Source organism: Neoarius graeffei, chromosome 11 (assembly GCF_027579695.1).
Source record: "Neoarius graeffei isolate fNeoGra1 chromosome 11, fNeoGra1.pri, whole genome shotgun sequence".
NCBI lineage: Eukaryota > Metazoa > Chordata > Actinopteri > Siluriformes > Ariidae > Neoarius > Neoarius graeffei.
In genome coordinates this window covers 45,049,168-45,066,497 of record NC_083579.1, presented here as the reverse complement: position 1 = coordinate 45,066,497, position 17,330 = coordinate 45,049,168, and the positions used below count along the sequence as shown (strand labels likewise).

At 42.9% G+C, this 17,330-nt stretch overlaps 1 protein-coding gene across 1 annotated transcript in view; it reads left to right on the top strand.

Annotated features, from left to right (window-relative positions):
* Positions 1–526: 526 nt before the first annotated feature.
* The window catches only part of LOC132893854 (coiled-coil domain-containing protein 9B), an 83,556-nt gene continuing 66,752 nt past the window's right edge, over positions 527–17,330 (top strand). Inside the window, exons 1-5 of the mRNA XM_060933012.1 lie at positions 527–570; positions 9,556–9,663; positions 12,137–12,241; positions 12,584–12,724; positions 15,107–15,235. Coding sequence (XP_060788995.1) covers positions 9,568–9,663; positions 12,137–12,241; positions 12,584–12,724; positions 15,107–15,235 — 471 coding nt within the window. The 5' untranslated portion in view covers positions 527–570; positions 9,556–9,567. The remainder of the gene's footprint in view (positions 571–9,555; positions 9,664–12,136; positions 12,242–12,583; positions 12,725–15,106; positions 15,236–17,330) is intronic.

Below are 17,330 nucleotides of genomic sequence, written 5' to 3'. Positions count from 1 at the left end.
CTCCACTCACTTCTCTGCGCCTCCTCGGCTGCCTTGTGTCTGGAAGCAATCCAGCTTTCGTCGCTGACATGGACCCGTCTGTGAGTGGCTTTAACTCTCTATCTCTTCTCTGTTTCTCCCTCTGTCTCGCACTGTTTCCCTTCCTCGCTCGCTCGCGCCTGCCCTGCCTCCCTCACTGTCTGTCTGTCACTAAGCTCGAACTGTCATCTGCCTACTGTCCTTCTGTCCTTTTCCTCGTGCGTGTCTCTCATTTACCTCTGTGCTGTCCGGTTGTAGATGATTGCTGGGAGTGAGGCCTCTGTTTTTAGGCATGGACGCTGCTGTCAGCTGATCATCTGGACTAATATGTGTGGGTATTTTCAGTCCAAGCTGGGGGTGGGGAAGTGCATGCTGAGATTATTATGGTCTCTGTTTCCTTTCGCCAGCCAGTGACTCATTTGGGCAATGTGAGCGAGACATTCTGTCCGTCCGTGTGCGCGCGCACGCACGTTGTGTTTGCGTACCCTGACAACCGGAGCTCGAGTTTATTGGCCTACAAGACCTCCATGTCCCAGTCTTGCTCCATATGACGTAAGACCCTGTGTCTTAATCATGTATTGGTCTTTAGATCGGATTTATTGGTTCAACAGTCCTCCTTCTATAGATTTGCTGACACTGTTTTTCAGGCTCCATGTAAAGTGCTTACTAAACAGTCAGTCTGGTTCAGTATGCCAAGACAACTGACAATGCAGGGAATCCGAACAAAGTTTGTGTGCGTTTTGATTTGCTGTGTGTAGCAGTGATTTTATTTAATTTATTATTTTTTTTAAAACTGAGTTCTCAAACTGAACAGATTGAAAATATAAAAGCCCCATCAGAGTTTCAATGACTGTCAGATATTGCTGCTTTTTTCCACAAAGGTGGTCCTCACCGTTTGTCCGTCAACTGGTCAACATTCATGTTCCGACTCATCGTTTTGCTTTAAATGGATGTCCCATGGACGAAGGAGGGTTACACTTGTATCACGCCTGACATGATGTCGAGTCATCAGCAGCTTTCCTTTGCTGATCTTCCCATTTTCCTTCTCGCTCTTTGTTGTATTGTATCTGTTCTCTGTCAGTTGATAATTGGCAGGCACGTTCCTCTTTGTAATAAATCTACTTTGACGCAGATACAGTTATAGCCATCTCAGAAGATGAGAGGTCTCGCTTATAAACGTACGTGTCGACGTGCAAGAGCCACCAGTATGCACTGTAGAACATGTGACATGCACATTCTGTACACAGTTGTACACAACGGACATTGATAAATCTACATCTTTGAAATTGCATCTGCTTGTGCAAGGCCACGCTCATTTACATAAAGAAATGCCCCCAAATTGCCATATATGGTAAACATCTCCACATTAAACATGTGATGTTATGGCTCGTGTGTGCAATCTGCTGCCCCAATTGCATTTGGAAAACGATGCAATGCAATGATGTGAAGAGTCCTCATTATTGTCTTTTTTTTTTTTTTTTTTCCGCTGCTGTATTTGGAAGCAAGTGTGTGTGTGTGTGTGTGTAAGACATGTCGTTATTTGAGCTCATAGTTGGTTGGGAAATGCCAGACCTGTCTCTGATTCCTTGTTGAAATGTGCCAATGGCAAACAAAAAACCCTTAGAGTAGAAAGGACTCAATTGTGCACGATGTTAATAACCTTTAAGTAAGAAGTTCTCCAAGTCCATGTTTCGATGTGCCTTTTATATAATTATACTTTACATCGTGTAACCAGTCTGAAATCATGAATTACTGTCTCATCTCATCTCATTATCTGTAGCCGCTTTATCCTGTTCTACAGGGTCGCAGGCAAGCCGGAGCCTCTCCCAGCTGACTACGGGCGAAAGGCGGGGTACACCCTGGACAAGTCGCCAGGTCATCACAGGGCTGACACATAGACACAGACAACCATTCACACTCACATTCACACCTACGGTCAATTTAGAGTCACCAGTTAACCTAACCTGCATGTCTTTGGACTGTGGAGGAAACCCACACGGACACGGGGAGAACATGCAAATTCCACACAGAAAGGCCCTCGCCGGCCACGGGGCTCGAACCCAGAACCTTCTTGCTGTGAGGCGACAGTGCTAACCACTACACCACCGTGCTGCCCTGAATTACTGTCAATTATGCAAATCCACTTGTCAATAACTGGGATGAAAGCTCCTAATAAGCAGTTTACTTGCAATTACATTTTTCTGCCACTAGTGGTTTGTGCGTGTTCTTGGGTTTCACGTGAAGTCACGTCCGCCTCGTTAGTTATTCAGATCTTTAGCTGGTGGTCTACCAAAGCTCAGTTGACAAAGCTGAAGGTGCATTACTCGCATGAAAAATGCCTTACGCTTGTGTTTTAGGTTGTTCGGATCGATGAAACTGATTAAAAGTTTCTTCAGGGTTCCCCGTGAACTAATAAAGGCAGAACGAACACAGGATTTCACAAAAAGACGACGAGAAAGGTGGCTTTTGAGCCTCTCACTGAAATCGAAGGGAGCAGAGTCGAAGCCTGCTCGAGTTTGTGGTGATCACTTGGTGAAAGGTTTGTGTCTCCCTCTCAGCTACATCCTTAGAGTTTTCCAAGTACTTTTCTTGCTATGTGTCGTTATTTTACAGAACTTTTTTTCATCACGAAGCGCTAAAGTCCCCAGCGGTTTCTTTGTTTACTCCTCACTCGGTGGCCGCCATATTGAAAACAATGCATTTCTTGTTTCCTTTAACAGGGTGTCGTAGCGGTCTTTTCAACGAGTCTTTCTGCAAGTGCACGCGATCAAAACAACCACGAATAATAAAGTCCATATGCATGAAGGTCATGGCAAAATTCTTACCCAGCTACAGTTACAACGCGCCGTGATCACTTCACTTCTCCGTCTTGTTTAACTAAGATCCAGGTCTTTAAAGGGGTTTCTGATGATCTTTGTGAATGATTTACCTGAGAGCTAAGAGCCAACACAAGTGAGAATCAAGCAAATTGTTTTGTCTGCACTTCAACTTGCAGCTCTTCGTTGTAAAGACGCAAACGAAAGCTTTAAAAAAATACTTACACGGGCAAAAACAATACAGGATTCATTCAGCAGCGGCTTGATAGCGAGGTCCTTTACCCAGCCACATACAAAACAGTTGTAAGGCTCTATACTCTTCCACGCGTTCATCTGTTTTGCGGTGTAGAAGGATGTCTGCGACACCAGATAGTTCGAGATGTTGGGGAACTCGACTGAAGGGTCGTTTTCGAGATTGTATGACAAATCCTTCTTTCCCAGACTGTTGGGGTCGATTCCACTGCACATAGCGATCATCTGAATATATCTAAAGCGAGCAGTGGCTTCTAGATTACTAGCGTACTCTAATAAGTTATCGCTAGTTGTTTGCGCTACGGCAGCCGTTTAGACCACCAGCTATTTCACTTCCGATAAAACCGCTAAGAAAAGTCATGTGACTGAAACCCAGCAATAACTGGGATGAAAGCTGCTAATAATCAGTTTACTTGTGATTTTACATTTTTCTGCCACTAGTGGTTTGTGTGTATTCATCATCAGGGTTGGTTCTAGCCTAGTAAACTAGACCCACCCGCCTAGCGGCCAAAAATATTTTTTGCCTGCGAGTGGGTCTAGCCTCGTACCATATCAACAAAAACACCCCGGGCATCAAATCGTGCCCGCCAATCACAACGCAAGGTTTTTGTTTGGATTCTTTGGGCGGGCTTTTGCAGGACAAAGCTGCGCGACGCTGGATAAAGCACAACAGGAAAGATGGCTACCGCTAGTGAACAGCGCGCGTTTGACTCCGCTTTGGAATCAGTTTTAGAAGAATTAGACTTGGAGTTTTTGTTGAAACATGAGCAGGAAGAGGCTCTCCGCTCATTCCTTTTCAAGAAGGACGTTTTCGCTGTTTTGCCGACCGGCTATGGCAAAAGTCTGATCTACCAGCTGGCTCTGCTCGTAGCCAAAAGGATGGGGCTAGTTTGTGCAGTACGAAGAATTAATAAACAGCTTTGAGACATTACTTTTTGATTGTTTCTTATTTTCCCGTTATTTTAAATTTAAGGGAAATTATTTCACCAAACACCACTAAATAAAAATAAAAACTCTCAAAAACAGTTTAAGCAAACCCTTGAAAAACACTTGGAAAAAAAAAAGTGTATTTTAAGTATGTGGTACAGACTCCAAACTTGTGGTCATTATCTTCAAACCTCTTAATATCTAGAACCTGTTTATTAATTAATACGCATTTTGAAAAATTATTTATTTCAAGGCCTCCCCCACTGCTTTCTGTCGCTCTGGCTACGTCACAGTCACTGTTGCGCTGATTGGTCAGAGCGTTGGCCTATACGCACAGAGACAGTTTGAAAGACAGCGGGTTGTTCCTCCCACCCCCTTCGGAAATGTCTATGACCGAGACCAGACTAATTATTCACATTTAGTCTGGCTTGCCAGGCTAGGTTGGTTCTAGATCTACACACAATCTCTTATACAGAAATAGCTTCATAAATCACATTCTATGTTTAGAAACGTGTATACGCAGTTTACACACACACACGTGGTTAAGAACAAAGGTTCTTCAGGAATGTAGCGGTGTTCTTCAACCCTGTGTTTGTGATCAGTGATATGATGCGACTGAGATTTTATAAAGTTAAATGTATAAAAACACACAGAGCGCAGAACACACACAGCTGTTGTGTGTTTTTTTTTTTTTTTTTAAATTGTACACTCACTGGCCACTTTATTAGGAACACCTGCTGTTTTATGCCGTTATCTAATCAGCCAATCCCTTGACCACAGCACAATGCATAAAATCATGCAGATACAAATCAAGAGCCTTAGTTATTATTCACGTCAAAACGGCAGAATGGGAAAATTGTGATCTCTGTGACTTTCACCGTGGTATGGATGTTGGTGCCAGATGGACTGGTTTGAGTATTTCAGAAACTGCTGATCTCCTGGGGTTTTCTCACACAACAGTCTCGAGAGTTTACACAGAATGGTGCGAAAAACAAAAAACACTGAGTGAGTGGCAGTTCTGTGGGTGGAAACAAATGCCTTGTTGATAAGAGAGGTCAGAGGAAAATGACCAGATTGGTTCGAGCTGCCAGGAAGGATATAGCAACTCATATAATCACTCTTTACAACCGTGGTGAGCAGAAAAGCATCTCAGCATGCAACAGCAGAAGACCACATTGGGTTCCACTGCTGCAGCCAAGAACAGGAATCTTACAATCATGAACAAGTTCCTATAAAAGTGGCCAGTGAGTGTATATGTGAAATCAAGGCTAATTAATCATGCGTCACCTTTTTCTCGAGTCCGCCTGTGCACCCCTCTGGATTTGACCAGATGCCATAAATGAATGGGACGGGTCACCACAAAATGAGTCCAGTGTAGTAAAAGTTCATTTTGAGGGAGTGATTTGAAATGTGAGCGCATCAAAAAATGACCCACTTATCGTGTTTTTATAATAATTTTCTCGTAAATATGTTTATAATGTATCCGTCACCAAAATATTATACTGTAAAACAAAGTCCCTCTCGCGCCAGGATCTGGTCTTTCCAGTACTACTCAACTTCTTGAGTCGCATGGGTGTGGTGTCGATCTCTGTTTCCATAGCCCTCGGCTCCTCGCCTGTTACATAGCTAGGGTTACAGTGGGGAGCTAGTCCTCTGGTAACTGCGAGAGTTTGACTCCCCACTCGCATCTGTATTGCAGCGTGCCTTGCCAGACGGCAGTAGGTACCATTTTTTTTTTTTTTTTTTTTTTTTTTTTATGATGGTCTTTGGTATGACCCGACCGTGAGTAGAACTCACGATCTCCCAGTCGAGAGGCGGATACGCTACCACTAGGCCAACTTACGGTAGGACAAATGTGTGCTATGCATTAATTTCAGTTTACACATCACAAAGTTTACAGCGGATTTTCTGTTGAGTTGATGATACTTGAAACATTTTCACAAATTCCTCTGGATTGGCTGAACCAAATTTAACAAATCACCCCTTGGTTTAAAGGAGAACTGAAGGCAAATTTTTATTTTCAAAATTCTGTTTATCTCATTTTATTAAATATAGGAATGCATTTTTGATAGCTGTTTTGTCGCTGCTATAGCAAGTTATGAGTGTCTGAAATATGCTCTGTAATATCTCAGTCCATATGTCAAAGCAACAGCCGTAAACGAGATTCGTTCAGACCTGTGCGAGACGTCGTAGGACGGAAGTAAAACTTAAAGCGGAAATCAAAGCAGCCAACATCTGCCAACGCGCCCTGTGTCTGAAATCGCTCACTCGTTCACTACTCCCTATATAGCGAATTACTATATAGAGGACTATATAGTGAGCTCATTTGGTAAAATGAAAGGACGCTTTCGGACACTAGTCCGTCGCACTGGTATTTTACGTCATTACTGTCGCACAATTAAAACGTGCCAGATCAGGCGCATGGTGAGTTTTCAAAATAATAAATACACGCATGTGTTTTTGTGATAAATCCATATTATACCGAGCGCATTTCCCACAGTAATAAATACAAAGTATCTGCATCTTTCAGGTTTTTTTAATCAAGGCTGAATACTTTCTTCTTCGCCGCTGCCTTTTATTAAATCAAATTTGAGACTTTATTTGATTTCTTTCAGCACGGACAGCACTACAAAATGGCGTCCCCACTGTATAGTGTCCTATATAGTGAGTAGGGAGCAATTTCGGATACAGGGGTTGTCGAAAGACGTCTGCGCCCTCTTTCTAATGCTGACGTAATCAAGCCGGAAGTTTTGTTTGTTTTGATAGCAATCAGGAAAGTTTGAAAAAAGTAGGCAGGAATCATCATTTAAACTCCTTTTTGTGCAATATTTTGTTTGGAAAACAGTTAAGATGGCGGCGTGGACACGTCACGTTTCGAAGTCTCGCACAAGTCTCGTGAAGATCGCACGGATAAGCGACACCTGCCGTGGACCAAACGAACTAAATTCAACGTGGCTAAAAACCGAATAGGCCGATAAGTATAATATTTAATTGCGATTAGTTGCCAATACGAGTCACGATATACCGTAAGGCTACTAAAACCGAAAACGTAATTGAATAACACGTTAATTAAGAAATAAAGCAAGTTTAAAAATGACTTCAGTTCCCCTTTAAAGATAATTAACCATAGATTTAGAATATCCAATAAAGTGGGTTCCCCCCCCCCCCCCCCCCCCCCCAACTGGACATTTTATCTGTTCCTGTGTTTGCATTCAGTTACCTTTGTGTCATGTCCATTAGTGCTACCAGAGGCTTCACATATGAATGAATTTTATCGTCTCATTGTCTCATCCACTGTAAGCTGAAGGCTCTGTTTTGTCCCTCTTTCTCAGATCTGATGGCATGCGTTTTTCGCAGTGCTGCTTCACACTGCGTAACTATCCTGAGTCAGCCTTGTCCCCTCCAGGCTGCTCCCCCCTTTTCTGAAAAACTGCTCAACAGCATTTTGACTTACCTTAACCAAGAGCAGGATCCCTGCAGCCAGGCTCGCTGAGCAAACTGACTCCACAAGTCGATTTATGATGATGTCGTCACTAAACTCATGACTCTGCAACATGGTTAGTGTGTCGTCTCCAGCAAGTGTGAGCACCTCATTCCCCAAGCCTTCTCAGACATGCCCTTTAGTGAACTCTGCAGTCGTTTAAAGACCCGGCATTAGTCTGCCATCACAGAGAGCCATAAATGAGGCTCCCTGCGGGGATCAGGAACACGGTGCCATTTCGCATATCGTTCTGTAAACACAGTGACGGTGGATACAAAAAGGAAATGATTTCTGAGAACATGGTTCGTTGTAATGTCTAAGAGTGAAATGATATTATTAATAAACATTTATTAAATATGCCATTTAGCTTATTTTAACCTTGGTGCTGCTGTTCTCGGACTAGCTTTTTACGTGATATGGTCTTAAACGCTGGCTGAAAGCTTACATTTTTAGTTTTTATTCAACATCAGTGTAATTTAAGCTATTTTTAAAAAGGATAGTCAGGATTGCGTTGGATCTTGAGCTCGTCTGGGAACTGGATGATATAGCGGTCCTCCTTCTCGTCGTTGTTGGTGTTAATCATGATGGTGGTGGTGTTGGTGGAGGCAGGATGGTATGGTGACACGGTGGGTAATGTTGCCACCTCACAACTCTAGGGTTCCTGGCTTGATCCTGAGCTTGAGTACTGTTTATGTGGAGTTTGAATGAATGTTCTTCCTCTGTGGGTGTCCTCCAGGTTCTCCGGTTTCCTTTCACTTCCCAAAAACATGCCAGGAGGTGTACTGGCTACATTAGGTGTGTGCGCGCACATGCGTGTGCATAGTGTTCTGAGATGAAATGGTGTCATCCTTCCTCACACCCAGTGACAAGATAAAGTGGTTACTGAAGAGCAATGGAATTAATAATAATAATAATAATAATAATATTGTCATGTGCAGTACGGGACAGGAACTATTCAAAATGAATGAATATCTCAACCTTAATAGCTTGATAATTATGAAAATAGAAATCTCATCTCATTATCTGTAGCCGCTTTATGCTGTTCTACAGGGTCGCAGGCAAGCTGGAGCCTATCCCAGCTGACTACGGGCAAAAGGCGGGGTACACCCTGGACAAGTCGCCAGGTCATCACAGGGCTGACAGACACAGACAACCATTCACACTCACATTCACACCTACGGTCAATTTAGAGTCACCAGTTAACCTAACCTGCATGTCTTTGGACTGTGGGGGAAACCGGAGCACCCGGAGGAAACCCACGCGGACACGGGGAGAACATGCAAACTCCCTTGCTGGCCACGGGGCTCGAACCCAGGACCTTCTTGCTGTGAGGCGACAGCGCTAACCACTACACCACCGTGCTGCCCCGAAAATAGAAATAATTCTACAATTTTGTTTGTTTTTTATCAGTCAGATGAAGATGCAAAAATAAACGAGTTGCAACCTTGGCCTCCTTTAGTGGTGAAGACAAAGTGCTGTCATGTTCTCGCACGTTATTTGTCATCTTCTACAACTAAAAGGTGTTGTTTTGTTAGTCTGTTCTTGTACTGAGCTCTGAATACTTCTTTTTTTTTTTTTTCTTTTTTTTTTTTTAATTCAAACTCAGCACAATGGTGTAAGTGCCCTTGATGAAATTTAAAGTGGTGGAAACCGACATTGTGTGTGTCTATAAAATGAGCTGTACAGTACTTCACCAGTATGTGGGCCTCGGCACAAAGAGGTAGTTGATGGCTTACAATGGGAATCAATATGCTACAGGGTTCAGTAAGACCAAACGCTTCACACGTTGATGGACAAATCTTCAAAAAAAACAAACTCTTGAAAGAACACTCTTTTATTCGCCAGAATACAGTCTCCTGTTACATGCTTCAGGGCACAAGATGAGATACTTGTACAGCAGCCAATACGACAAATGGATGTGAATGTTGAAAATATTTTGTTATCCTGCTTTGCTTGTTGCTTTTCTGTGTTTTTTTTTTTTTTTTTTTTTGGTACGTCACCCTAGTTTATTGAAAACGCTGGAGACGTTTTGGAAAAATGAGTAAACACTGTTTTCCTCAGAGCCCCACAGACATGATGCTGGTGAAGAAGGAACAGAAAGATGCCGAGCTGGATAGGAAGATTGAGGCGTTGCGAAAGAAGAATGAGGCCCTTATGAAGCGCTATCAGGTGACTATCAGGGCGTTTTGTATTATTTTCTCGCTTATTTAACCAAATCGGATTCATGTATCAAGTCTAGCGTTTTATCCTTTCATTGTGGTCAGTGCTGAGGCATTGGTTGTTAAGGCACCTCTTTGAAAATGGCATCTTTCAGTAAATTATATAATCAAATCGGGCCTGTCTAGTGCATACCAGACTCTCACTTATGCACACACATCAGACTCCCACTTGTATTAGACTCGCACATGTAGTACAAAGCAAAACTTTGGACACATTTTACTCATTTATCGTCATGAGTGTGTCCAGACTTCTGACTGGTACTATATCTTGCACGTCTCAAAGAAAAAAAAATCTGTTTCTGCTCAACAAAGGGCTGTCTTTCAGTCATGTTGGAGAGGGCCACCATGAAACAAACCAATGTAAAAGTGGCAGTAGAGAAATGGGAGGTTTCTTGGCTGTACAGTACCAATCAAAAGTTTGGACACCTTTTAATTCAGTGTTTTTTCGATATTTTTATTAATTAAGACAGTTCACGTATTCAAGTAATGATGGATATGGATGTCGTTTCTCTTTACTTAGTTCAGCGGCTCTTGACATAATATGGATGACTTGTTTGTTGATGTCGTGACTTGCATTGGACTTTGAATAAAGTGAGCGGGAGTTACATGTCGTTGGCCTCGCGCTCTCTTCCCATGTTCCATCTGGGTCCAGTGGCACGGCACAGCCAAGACAACTGGAGATGATCAAGATGTCCTCGGTGTTCATCTTGCTCTGAGCGCTCCACAGCACTTTGTTGTCCCCACTGTCAAGGCCGTTGAACCATGGTTGGTTTCCTCCACCCTCTCTGCTGGTTTCAGACTTCCAGGTGTAGTGGCAACTAATGCTGGGCATACACTGTGCGATTTTTGGCCCGATTTTGACATGATTTTCACTCGTGTGACTATTTTGGAGATCGGGCCGAGTTTTGGCTCAATCGTGCGTCTCGGATCGTGTAGTATACATGGGGTAACGACAAGTGATTAACACCTCACGACCTCCTCCCGATCGATCGGATGAAAATCAAACCTGTTTGAAATCCTGAGCATCGGATCGTATAGTGTGAGAACAGGAATCGTAAGCTGCATGCTGCTGTTTACCCCTGTGATTCACTCGTACAGTGTGAGCAGCAGCTGAATACCGCGATTGAAAAAATCGCACAGTGTATGCCCAGCTTTAAAGGTCACGCCGCACTCCCTACAGCTCCTTCTTTCCTAAGGTGGAGCCTTGCCATCGGATGCAGTTTAGAGTCATGTCCAGGACTAAATATGGATGACCTACAGTTGTGGAATAGGGCTATTTACTGTATTTTTATTATTTACGATTTACTGTGTGAGCTCAAATGCATTAAGGCGGGAAGAAATTGCCCTGATTAACTTTTGACGAGGCACATCTGTTAATTAAAAAGCATTCCAGGTGACTATTTCATGAAGCTGGTTAAGATGCTGCTGCTAATAGTGTGTAAAGCCTCAAGGTAAATGCTGGCTATGCTGAAGAATCTAAAATATGAAATGGATTTTTTTCAACACTTTTTTTGTTTACCACATAATTCCATATATGTTCCATGTTATTTCATAGTTTTGATGTCTTCAGTATTGTTCTAGTCGAGTCATTAAACCTTGAGTCCGAGTCCAGTCTCGAGTCCCCAGTGTTCAAGTCATTTAAAAAAAAAATGTCGAGTCCAAGTCAAGTCCACTATTAATCCAAGTCGAGTCTGACACAAGCCCAGCTATCAACAGAGCAAATGACATGAGAGAGGGTTAACACTAGCTAGTTCATCGGTCAGCAAGCAAGTCCCGCTATCAACAGGGCAATGAACATAGCGTGTCACTTACTTCTCTGGGTGGAGTCTTGTCAAATGGCGACTGAAGTTCGAGGTTGTCCCCGCCATCTCCTTGATAGTTCTTCTACATATGGAACACATAACAGTGCATTCCCCCCCTACCACCACCACCACCACTGCACGAGAAGTCTGTATAAGCAAAGCGGACAATCCTAGGGGCGTTCTCTCCAGGCATTTTAACGCCATTAACGTTAGTTTGTTTCTGAACATGACGTATGAACAGGTGAATGTGCATTCTCTTGCATGAAATTAGTACAAAAATTAATGTAGATATAAATATCTTGCGCCAAATTATGATGGCATGTTACAAAAATAAAGAAAAATCCGAGTCCTCGTCTCCAATTTACGAGTCCGAATGCAGTTAATGCGCGAGTCCTAGACTCGAGTCCCAGAAGCCTGCTACAATGTAGAAAATAGTCCAAATAAAGGAATGAGTAGGTGTGTCCAAACTTTTGCCTGGTACTGTACAGTATGTAAAAGTGGTAATGCATCTCAACTTGCTAACTATTGTTGTGATGAAGGAAAGGTATCTTTGCTCCGTCAGCTCTATGCAAATTAATCTGGTTATGCATTTTGTTTGCATTGATGTACTGTGCCTTTTAGGAGGTGGAGGAGGATAAGAAACGGGCGGAGCAGGAGGGCATGGCAATGCAAAGCCGCAAGGGGAAGGTTGAAGACCTGACCATCACCATCAACAAATCCCCCACTGTGAACCTTTTAGCCTTTTTGATTAATGCTGACCCCAGGCACACACACATTAAGCAGACTTTGGACTGCAGTTTACGTTATGCAGGATCATGTTCTTTATTTCAGAGTTTAAGCTTGTTTAGCGAGATACCCAAAGATATAGATGTTGTAAGCAAAGTGGCAGAAAAGTGAACAATCAGCTATCAACTGGTCTCTACTAGCTTTAATTTGTAGCGAGCTATGTTAGCACTACTAATAACCAGCTATACAAATAAATCTGGTAAAAATACAATTAATTTTCTGTGATGCGTTTACTTTTGTAATACCCCCCCCCCCCCCCCCCCCCCCCCTTTCCCACCTAAGGAGAAGCGTGTTGTAACCAAGAAGGGTTTGGGAGATGCGGTTCCTAAAGGGGTGCAGAACCAGGAGGATGTGTCCAACATTTTCAGTGCTGGTCGTGGTAAAAGGAGGCAGCTTCTAGTCACTGCTCCAGGAAACACTAAGGCAAGCTTGGGTTTGGGTCCGTATAATGTGTGTGAACAAGGAATATTGACGACTTGAGCCTTGTTCTGGATGATGTTGGTTTGTCCATGATGCAAAATGTTTGTTGGCTGTTTCCACATTCTTTTCGTAACCATGTCCAATCCTGTTAATTTGCATGTATTGACTGACAGCAACTGGGATATTACCCCAAATACAGTGCCTTGCAAAAGTATTCATACCCCTTGAACTTTTTCACATTTTTCCACCTTACAACCATGAACTTAAAAGTTTTTTTTATTGAGATTTTATGTGATAGACCAACACAGAGTAGCACATAATTGTGAAGTGAAACGAAAATGATAAATGGTCTTCAAAATTTTAAACAAATAAAAATCTGAAAAATGTGGTGTGCATTAGTATTCGGCCCCCCTGCGTCAATACTTTGTAGAGTCACCTTTTGCTGCAATTACAGCTGCAAGTCTTTTGTGGTATGTCTCTACCAGCTTTGCACATCTAGACACTGAAATCTTTGCCCATTCTTCTTTGCAAAATAGCTCAAGCTCAGCCAGATTGGATGGAGAGCTTCTGTGAACAGCAATTTTCAAGTCTTGCCACAGATGCTCAGTGGGATTTAGGTCTGGACTTTGACTGGGCCATTCTAACACATGAATATTCTTTGATCTAAACCATTCCATTGTAGCTCTGGCTGTATGTTTAGGGTCATTGTCGCTGGAAGGTGAATCTCCTTCCCAGTCTCAAGTCTTTTGCAGCCTCCAACAGGTTTTCTTCCAGGATTGCCCTGTATTTAGCTCCATCCATCTTCCCATCAACTCTGACCAGCTTCCCTGTCCCTGCTGAAGAAAAGCATCCCCATAGCATGATGCTGCCACCACCATGTTTCACAGTGGGGATGGTGTGTGCAGGGTGATGAGCAGTGTTAGTTTTCCGCCACACATAGCGCTTTGCATTTAGGCCAAAAAATTCAACTTTGGTCTCATCTGACCAAAGCACCTTCTTCCACATGTTTGCTGTGTCCCCTACATGGCTTCTTATGCCTGTCTTTCAACAATGGCTTTCTTCTTGCCACTCTTCCAAAAAGGCCAGATTTGTGGAGTGTACAATTTGTAGCTGTCCTGTGCACAGATTCTCCCACCTGAGCTGTGGATTTCTGCAGCTCCTCCAGTGTGATCATGGGCCTCTTGGCTGCTTCTCTGACCAGTGCTCTCCTTGCTCGCTCTGTCAGTTTAGGTGGACGGCCATGTCTTGGTAGGTTTGCAGTTGTGCCATACTTTTTCCATTTTTGAATGATGGATTGAACAGTGCTTCTTGAGATGTTCAGAGCTTGGGATATATATATTTTTTTTTATAACCCAACCCTGCTTTAAACTTCTTCTCCAGAACTTTATCCCTGACCTGTCTGGTGAGTTCTTTGGTCTTCATGATGCTGTTTGTTCTTCAGTGTTCTCTAACAAACCACTGAGGCCTTCACAGAACAAGTGTATTTATGTTTAGAGTAAATTACACACAGTAGGACTCTATTAACTAATTCGATGACTTCTGAAGGCAATTGATTGCACTGGATTGTATTTAGAGGTATCAGAGTACAGGGGGCTGAATACTAATGCACATCACATTTTTCAGATTTTTATTTGTTTAAAATTTTGAAGACCATTTATCATTTTCGTTTCACTTCACAATTATGTGCTACTCTGTGTTGGTCTATCACATAAAATCTCAATAAAACACTTTTAAGTTCGTGGTTGTAAGGTGGAAAAATGTGAAAAAGTTCAAGGGGTATGAATACTTTTGCAGGGCACTGTAAGTGGACTTGAAAGTTAAAAGTTCACAGGATTTGCTCCCGAGATGGTGAGTTCGAATCCTAATGATGCCACAGCCATCCATGGCCGGGAGCCTAAGAGAGCAAATTTGGCCATGCTCTCAGGGAAGGAGGGGTGGCGTACTTACTCTCCTGTTAGTTACAGCGATGGTAGCCTATCATGGGCATCTGTGAGCTCGTGCATACAGAAGTGGGCGGATAGCACTTTCCTCTGAGTGTGTTACACCACCCCATAAGCATCAGTTCAAAAAAATGCGGTCGGCTGGTGTCACGTGGCGACATGTGATGGCCTTCACCCTCCCTGGTTGGTAGATGATGTGTGATAGGGGAGACCTATCTGGTGGGTGGGAATTGATTGGCTATGTCTAAATTAGGGAGAAAATTGTGGAGGAAAAAGAGGATTTCATAGGAACGTAAAACCATATTTGTGAGGGAAGCAAGCTCTGATGATGCATAGTGAAGTTTTATGGGAAATCATGGCAGTAATATTGCAAAAGTAAAAATGTGTGCATGAATCTTGAATAAGCTGCTGTTTATGTACTCTGAGATATGTTCTGTTGCTGCAGGGGAAGAGGGTGGTCAGTGAAAGAGTGGATAAGAGCAGTCCTCCTGGTCTAGCAGGGATAAAACACACTGAAGGCAGGGGGGAGCTGCTGGATACTACTGCAGGAAAAAGGGACTGTCCAAAAAACCAGGTAACGTTTTGAAGGCATGTCTACACTGCAATTCTGCCTCAATATTCTGTTTTCATTGCCATTTTTATTTATTTTTATACCCCGGTTCCGAAGGAGGGGGGGGTATACTGGTTTCTCTCTGTCCGTCCATATCTCCGTCCGTCCGAAACACACCCTTTTTCTCAGCAACCACAAATCATAGCCACTTGGTACCAAACTTCAGCTTGGGGTTCTATACCATGCATACCGTTTTGAGGTCTGTTGCACATCGACTTCCTGTTTACCGACTGAATGTATTTATGAAACATGTAGCATGGATTTATAAAATTTTTGGAACCTTTTTCTCGGCAGCTACAAATCACGACTGTTTGATATTTGGTACCAAGCTTCAGGTTGGGGTTCTATACCGTGTATACCGTTTTCAGGTCTGTCGCACGTTGACTTCCTGTTTACCGACTGAATGTATTTATGAAGCATATAGAAGAAGAAACCTTTATTTGTCACATGCACACTTCAAGCACAGTGAAATTCATCCTCTGCATTTAACCCATCTGAAGCAGTGCACACACCCAGAGCAGTGGGCAGCCACACACAGCACCCGGGGAGCAGTCAGGGGTCAGGTACCTTGCTCAAGGGCACTTCAGCCCAAGGCTGCCCCACGTTAACCTAACTGCATGTTTTTGGACTGTGGGGGAAACCGGAGCACCCGGAGGAAACCCACGCAGACACGGGGAGAACATGCAAACTCCACACAGAAAGGCCCTCGCCGGCCGCTGGGTTCGAACCCGGAACCTTCTTGCTGTGAGGCGACCAACCACTAACCACTAACCACTACACCACCGTGCCGCCTATTCATATAGCGTGGATTTTTCTTTACATTTTTCCTTTGTTTTTTTTTTTTTTTTTTTGGACTAGCAGATTAATATGGACAACTTTTTTTTTTTTTTTTTTTTTTCTTGGATGTGATGGTATTTAATTGTATAAATGACCATTTCTGTCATTGGAACCAGTGGATTCAGATGAACATCTTATTCCCCTGTGTTTCTATCTAAAAGACATGTCAATTAACAAATGGTTGAAAAGAGAGATTTGTGAATGGTTTGTACTCATATGTAAGTATTCAGACAATGAGACACAACAAATATTCTCCCCAGGGCCATGGCATCATGTTATAAATATGATGCTATATTGTCTGAATATGATGCTATTTGTGTTAATTTTATAATAATTATACAGTAAATTTGATGCTATTTCGAAAAGCAAAATGCTATTTCAAAATGCCAGTTTACCAGGATGCTGTTTGAAATCCCTGGGGAGAACACTGCTCTTTACTTACTCGTTTCAGGGTTAATTATTTGTTGAAGTCGACATTCATAATAGGTGTCCTGTTCCTTCGATTGCTTGTATTCTGATATAAGCGAGAGCGGAGGGGATACGTAAGTGAGCAGGAGCTCACAGTTGATCTTGTTTGGGTCTAATATGTTGCTCACGGTAAACCATGATCTTTGGTTTACTGTTTTATGTCAGATAGTCAATGATTTAAATTGTGATGTATTATGACAAAGTTGCTTTTTCAGTGCTTGTGCACACAGGTTTGGGTCTCTGGAGAGCCGACCAGCCCACAAACTCTGAAATAAGAGTCAGTCAGTTTCTTTTGTGCTGCCTATTTCAGAAAACATGTGCTTCAACAAGCCCTTCAGTTTTGGCTCCTGTTTCTATGTCACAAGAAGAGATCATTAGCATGATCCCGCCCCTCATCTGAGTATTCATGAAGAAAGTGCTACCTGATTGGCTGGCAGAAGAGGGGGTGGGGTGAGCAGCGGCTCATTATCATTTAAAGGAACAGGCACTCAATTTTGAACAGGGCTGTTTCGACAGGGTGAGAGAGGAGCTGTTGTGTTTTATCCTTGTGGTATTTTGACCAAAGCATGTCAGATATTTCAGTAAGACCTCAGGGAGCTGTCGACTTGTGGAAAAGGGGTTTAATATGTCACCTTTAAAGATTCTCTAATCCTTTGGCAGTTGACTTTATGCCATGTAGCTGAACTCACACTACACTGCTCACTAGTGGTTATGCTTTCTCTGGTATTGCCACAAAAAAATGGCACGGCTCTTG